This window comes from Benincasa hispida, chromosome 6 (assembly GCF_009727055.1).
Source record: "Benincasa hispida cultivar B227 chromosome 6, ASM972705v1, whole genome shotgun sequence".
In the NCBI taxonomy this organism is placed as follows: domain Eukaryota; kingdom Viridiplantae; phylum Streptophyta; class Magnoliopsida; order Cucurbitales; family Cucurbitaceae; genus Benincasa; species Benincasa hispida.
In genome coordinates, this window is record NC_052354.1 from 14,341,439 (window position 1) to 14,348,708 (window position 7,270).

The 7,270-nt window shown below is 34.2% G+C and overlaps 1 protein-coding gene, 1 long non-coding RNA gene and 1 pseudogene across 2 annotated transcripts; 1 reads left to right on the top strand and 2 right to left on the bottom strand.

The window, feature by feature from the left end:
- Positions 1-1,570: 1,570 nt before the first annotated feature.
- On the bottom strand, positions 1,571-5,731 carry LOC120079113 (annotated as a pseudogene).
- Positions 5,732-5,796: 65 nt separating this feature from the next.
- On the top strand, positions 5,797-6,546 carry LOC120079114. The gene is made up of 2 exons (XM_039033297.1): positions 5,797-6,196; positions 6,320-6,546. The coding sequence occupies exons 1-2, from the start codon at positions 5,797-5,799 to the stop codon at positions 6,544-6,546; spliced, it is 627 nt and encodes a 208-aa protein (XP_038889225.1).
- Positions 6,547-6,614: 68 nt separating this feature from the next.
- LOC120079754 lies at positions 6,615-7,068 on the bottom strand. The gene is made up of 2 exons (XR_005482340.1): positions 6,904-7,068; positions 6,615-6,683 (listed from the first exon to the last, which is right to left on the bottom strand). It is a non-coding gene; the product is annotated as an uncharacterized LOC120079754 (long non-coding RNA).
- Between the last annotated feature and the right edge of the window lie 202 nt (positions 7,069-7,270).

The window sequence follows — 7,270 nt, forward strand, 5'->3', positions numbered from 1 at the left end:
AATAGACCCCAGAAAGACTCAACCAATCCTAAAGCTCTCTAACTATATAGACTAAGTACATACATTAATAAAATCCATGATCTCTTGCATCAGGTGGACAACAACCAACATCTTAATCATATTTGTAGGTACAAAAGTTAGTTTTTATTTTGGTTTAAACTTCTACAAGTTCTTATCTAAGTAAAAGCAACAAAGTTCTCATAATTAGATGGATTCACAATTTACGAATATAAGTCGATTAGGATCATATCATACCTTTCCACACTTGTAGTCGATCAAAATGGGGTGATTCCTAACATCTGAAAACCAAATTAAAAGATGTTCTAAAGATCTGAAAAGATCAAAACAAGAAGAAATAACACAAACAAAAACTGAAATTCATATATTATCGGATGAAATGTTCATAACCAATTAGAATTTTAGAGCCTCAATAATAGCATCCTTCGAAATCGAAATGAAAGGCTTCTGCAATAATACAAATACAATCACTAATTATAACTAGAACATACATATATAATTTACACGAACAAATATTACAATCTAATAGAAAAAGAAAACAAAGAAAGTGAAAGAGAAGATATCACAATATACATTTTTGCCTTCAATTTTGAATCAAAAAACTTAATGTTATTAGCTTTAAAAGACTCAAAAATTCTCCTCTGAGTAGGGTTCAAGACACAAATATCTAATTCAAAAAATAGAATCAAAATCAGAATCAAATCAAGAGAGAAAAGAACAATAATCAAAATCTAAATTTCTTATAAACCAATTGAAGAAAAATTATTGTACTCACAATAGAAGTAGTTTTCACATCCATGAACTAGGCATATTTTATGATTTATTAAACATAAACGAGTTGTACTTAAGAAGATAGTCAATCCTATTTCAATATATTCAAATTTTGCAGCCATGCCTCCATCATACTTAACATCAACAAAATCCATTTAATTATGACCCTTAAACAAAAGAAAGGTAAAAAGGTAAAGAGATTTAACTCGCATAGATGAGAAAGTTTATTTCGACATTACATGATAGAAAACTATCTAGTTTGTATAAATATAATTAGGAAATATACAAGTGTGAGAAAACTTTTCAAAGTTTATAAAATACAAGTAGCCAAAAGAAAATATAACCAACTATTCTAAATTGAATTGGTTTAACATACAAGTGTAAGAATGCTCCTAATGAATTCTTTCCCCTCCCCTCTAGTTCCTATCCTTGAAAAACTGTAACAATAAAAATCAAATACACAAACTTACATCAGCATAATAAAAAACAAAGTTAAAATCTTTAGACTTCACAGAGAAATAATATGAGAAATAATTAATAATGGAATACTGATTAATTAGTGAATTGGTGTGAAAAAATGGAAGGGGGAGTTGGAGTGTTAATTAATGCTCAACCCCAATGTTGAAATTTAGTCCGAATGTGTCTTTATGATATTCACACAATTTAGCCAACAAAAGCGTAGCTCAATTAGCATGATGTTTATACTATCAACCTCGTGATTTGAGGTTCGATTCTCCCACCTCACACTTTAATTACAATACCTCTTCAAAAAAAAAAAAAATTAGTCCGAATGTCTAAAAACACGATAAAGTCACACCATAAAATCTAATAATATAAAATAAAGCTATAACAAAATAAACATGTTTGGAAGTGATTCTTAGAAAGACAACAAAATAATCTAAAAAATTACACACAAATGTTTAAAAGTGATTTGGTGTTTATGACATTGTGTATACAAATGATTGGAGAGCTAAAAAACTCAGCAGAATATCCCATTTAAGAAGTTCCATGGATGCCAATAATATTGGTTAATGTTAAGATACCCTAATGGCTAGACACTTTCTATCAATTTAACCAAAACCATATGCATTGGGTTAAATTGTAAAAGTTATTGAGTTTAAGTTGGATTAGGATAAATATAACATCTTGAAGTTGATTTGAACTTGAAACAAATCTAACCCGTCATCTAACTAGAATAATTGACTCAAGGGAGTTGATAAATGGAACCATTGAAGTAAGTTCCAACTTTTAATCTAAATATGAACACTCTGATAAGTGCCATAGATCATAATACTTTTGAACACGAAAACAACACAATCTCATCAAAGAGCCTACACTGGATAAAAGTGGCAGCTACCACCATAATCAACTGAAGAAAATCGGAACCTATGGTCAAGGATTATTGTAATGGTAATGGTTGTGGAAACCAATGAACTGAACTCTAACAAGCTTCAAGCTAAAAATGGGAGAACACTAACAATAATCATTATCATACATTAATAGTTTAGGAATGCTCATTATTAATGAGATATATAGTGTATGGCTCTGTGCTATGAATGTTTTCAAATAAACAGAAAATTTAGCCTAGTAAAATTGAAAGCTATTTTTAACATGATATCCAATTCTTATGAGTGCTAATCAATACCAAAAGAAGACCAACATAAGAAATTAGAAGAGGACTTGAAAACTGGCCGCTTCCATGACGAATGTTTACCACTGCCATTAATCCATCGAAAAAATCTTGAACAATCGAAAGCTTCTCCATCAACATTTTCACACACAACTTCTTCATCTTCTCATCCTGCTCCAGATTTTTATTCCTTCGGTGACCGCAATCTCAATACTCGCTTTCAAACATGCCTTATCTTCAAGAAGACAATCCAAATCCCTAAATTTCAACGAAATACTCCCAACATACCCGATAAATCCCACCCACACACTGATCTTCTGCAAGCGACGAGAGTCATTTGTCAATCAAATCAGATTTAGCTAACCAAATGAATTGTTCAACGAAGTAATAAAACCCTTCTCCGCCATATCCAAGGAGGGCGAGCAGAAATTCTTGGGTAAACTTGAAATGTGAATTTCTTAAGGCATTAAGGTCCTATATGAACTTGTCGAGAACGGAGGCCGAATCCACACCAGACCCGCATGATCGATGACAAACAAAGGCTGGATCGACGAACGAAGGTCGAATCTGTACACAAAGGCCGGATCGATGAATACAATCAACGAGCGGAGGCCAGATTTGCACAACGAACAAACTTGCACGACGAATGCACCTGTACCATCGATCGATGATTGATGGACCACGACAGATTCTTCACCCACAATCGACAGACAAATGGCAAGGGTTTGAAGGAGAGAAGCGAGAAAGAGGAGCGTTTGGCGAATTTGGAGAAGATAAGTGAGAAAGGAGACGGAAGAAAATTATTAGAGAAATTAAATGAAAGAGAGAGGATACTTTATTAAAAAAATAAATGGGTATCTACAATGTCAGTTTAAAACCAATAGTAAAGTATGTCTTTAATGTCAGTTTAAAACCGACATTGAAGATCCACTTTTTTTAAACTGACATTATACATCTGTTTTTAGTTTTCCAACCGACATAAAAGACCAAATTTCTTGTAGTGGATGGTTCAAGAATTCATTGACATTCCATCTATGTTCCATTGACATTATTAAAAATGGTTATAAGAAGGTCACTTCATGAATTGTAGAGAGTGTACAAAGTCATTAAAAATGAACAACAAGGTTCCATATCATCCTTGTGATGTTATAAGTTTCATGAGAATACTTGTAGAGGTCGGAAGCTTGCACTGAATTCAATCAAGGGGTTTTGTGAATCCTTATATGCTCTCCTCCATGCATTCTCAATTGTTCTAATTGAGAAGAATCCAGAAGTGTTTTGTCCTCAACTCAGGTGCAAGTCGAAGGATCATTGGTTCAAATGTGTTCTTGAGCATTTTCCCTTTTTATGGCTATAATTTTCGCTACAACCACCCATATCACCTTTATTGGTGTGCTTGTATCATCTTTTTGAGCTACATATCCTTTGACTAAATGTAGATTTTGATCGTTCTCTATCGCACTGAATTCTTCTATATTTATATTTAACTAGTCAAAGAAGCATGTTAGATGTAAATATATCTAGGAATACAAGTAATTATTTAAATTTTAATGCATAGAAATTGTTACTTTCCAAGGTGGAATTGGAGCATATGGTTACCAAAATAATAAATAAAAGATTGAGTCAAACGGAGAATGAAGCAAATAGAATTGAACTTCGGTGTAAAGTGGCTTGATGATCATTTAGAGTATCTATTCTTCTTATTTTTTTTTCTGAATTTAGTTTATACATTGATTATTTTAATACTATTTTCTCAATTTTAAACTACTAATTGAAGTAGTTCTAATGATTTTATACCACCTATTTTCCAAACTACTCATTGATGAATGACAACTCTCTCTCTTGAGATTTCTATCGCCCCAAATTCATCCTTTGAACGGTTTAAGGATTTGATCCAAAGTAAGTTTTTCCTTTCTGTCAATCACAGAAATTCTTGTTTGGCCATATATCGTGATGGTTCCAAAAAGAAAAAGTTTATTATGGTCGACGTATGTTATTTTCAACTCCCACAATAATGATTTGTGCATTGTTGTTGATTATGTTCCATCTAGTCCACTGATTTTTGCAAATACAATATATGCAAATGCCAACAACCATGAATTAGGTTCGTTGTCCAGACCTTTCGGGGACGTTATTGATTTTGCAAAAGTGTATTCCTGTTTCAACTTTTCATTAAGGAACACTCTATATTTAGGAGTAAGTTTGTACTAAAGAAAGTCCTTGATTGGTCTTAAAGACAACTTTGAATTTTAAGACCACTAGGTCAAACCAAACATCATTTGACTTCCATTGCAACCGCTCTTCTTGTAACTGGTATCTACGTGCATATGTATATAAGAAAAGTGTTTTTTGGATGGTTCGAAAATTCATTGACATTCATCTATGTTCTATTGACATTGTTAAAAATGGTCATAAGCAGGTTACTTCATGAATGGTAGAGAGTGTAGAAAATCATTAAAAATGAACAAGGTTCCATATCGTCCTTGTGATGTTATAAGTTTCATGAGAAGGCTTGGAGAGGTCGGGAGCTTGCATTGAATTCAATCAAGGGCTTCTGTGAATCCTTATATGCTCCCCTCCATGCATTCTCAGTTGTTCTAATTGAGACGAATCTAGGAGTGTTTTATCTTTAGCTCAAGGTCGAAGGACCATTTGGGATTTCAAATATGTTGTTGAGAATTTTCCCTTTTGATGGTTATGGAAAATAAAAAGCAAGACAAGCGAGAAAGTTCTTTACATCAAATTAGTTTAAATTATAAAATGTAAATAAAAAGGGAAAGAAAATATGAGCTTATCCCACTGAAAAGTTTTCAACATTAGAAATTCAATTGAAATCACACCCCTCTAACCATAGCTTTTCTACAATAAGAAGGTCCAAATTGCCTCTAGAAAAGGGCAAAAACGTCAATAATAAAGCTCCCAGAGTTAAGGATTGGGAAATAACAAATGCAAAATCTCCAATCATATCATTATTATTTCAGTCAAAACTCTTCTCCATGCTATAAATAATATAAAACCCAAAAAAAAGAACAAAAAAGAAGTGAGAAACTTCTTGAAGAGAAGAAGCTGCTGAAACAAATTAACAAAGTAGAAGAGAAATGGATCGAGTAAAACCCCAGAGTTGAGCAATTTCTTTCAAATTCATAAGCAAAACCCAGTTTAGAAATTTCTTTACAACACATATGCATTTCTTCTAAGCACAAAGATAGAAGAAATTACCCGAAACTCATTGCCTCTGATTTCTTTAAATATGCATTCTAATCTCTCCACTACCATTTCTGCATTCTTCTCAAACCTCTTCTTCTCTACCATTTCCTGCTTGCAGTCTTCCCAATCTCATCCCTGCCCTTCCTTACCCTGCACCCATCATTTAAAAAATGGCAGAGCAGTTGTGTAATCCAAGCCACCTGAAGCATGAACTGGAGCTGAAGAAGTATCTGAAACCTTACACTTGCGATGGCTGCAAGGAAATAGGCTTTGGGCCTCGATACCGATGCGAAAAGTGTGATTTTGATCTTCACAAAGCCTGTAGTTTTCCAAAAAACTCACCAATTTCCCATGAATTCTTCCCACGTTCCACCTTCAAGTTCTTTAAAATCCCACCAAGAGCCTGCCACGACAAATGCAGACGGATCTGCGACGCCTGCACAAAGCCTATCAATGGCTTTATGTACCACTGCAAGAAACGTGACTTGGATCTCCACCCTTGCTGTGAAAACCTCAAGATTAATTACCAAATTGAAGACGTGGAGTTCAATCTCCACAAGGAAGTCCAAGGTGAGTGCATGTGGTGCAACAAAAAGACCATCAGAAGCCACGGCCAACACAATGGTTGGTCCTACAATATCTGAGTGCAGGAAGTACCATGTTCACGTGGCTTGTGCCACTGAAATGCTTTAGAAGAATGGTACAAGAACGGAGGAGACTGGATCAATGTCGATAATGCCGATCAGGACCCAAACTTGGCTCTGCAGAAGGTGAATCTGAAAGCAATTCAAGCTCGAGGGCGTGGGGATGGCGGAAAAGGGAACAAGTTTTGGAGGATCCTTAAGGTCTTCATCAAGACCATTGTTAGTATCGTTCTTGGAGATCCCACCACGTTCTGGCGTCTCTCTTCATCGAGCTGATTGCATGAAACTTGTTTATTTAAACTTTTGTTTTGCCTTCTCTTTCTGCATAGTGTATTCTCTTTTTCTTTTATTCCAAAAGTATAGTGTACACAAGTCTGTAACACTAAAACCATGTTTCAGTTTTGATTGTGTGCCTGCAAATGAACAAATAAAAGTGATGTTTTTTTCTTTATTGTTGGGTTATTGATGATAATTTAATTGGAGCCAAATAAATGGGGAAAGCTGAACGATTCAGATCTCAAAATAAAAGAAGAGAAAAAAACACAGGATTCAGATTCAACAAACCAACCATAGAGGGCTAAATCGAAGAAAGTTAAAAAGGGCGAAAAGGAAACGACAAGAAATTGAAGTTACCTGATATCATCGTGAGATGAAATGAGTTGATTAAGGTCGAACTAAACTCCCATGGCAGACGCAGCCGGCGGCCAGGACGTCGGTCAAACCAGGAGGAGTTCGGCGATGAGAGAGAGAACTGAACAGAGAAGGAAATTTCAGAAGAAATGAAAGGAGTTTAGGGCATTTATGGATGAATTAATTGTATTATATTAAGATTATATTATTTTTAAATTGAAACCTTAAATTTGGGCTCACACTGCTGTTAGTGGGCTGGGCTCAAAACTAAAATAATTTGGATTCCGTTCTTCTCAATCCAAATTCTTTTTTATATTTTCAAATTACTTAATTTTCCACGTTTAAATGCAATTTTTATATTCATCTATAT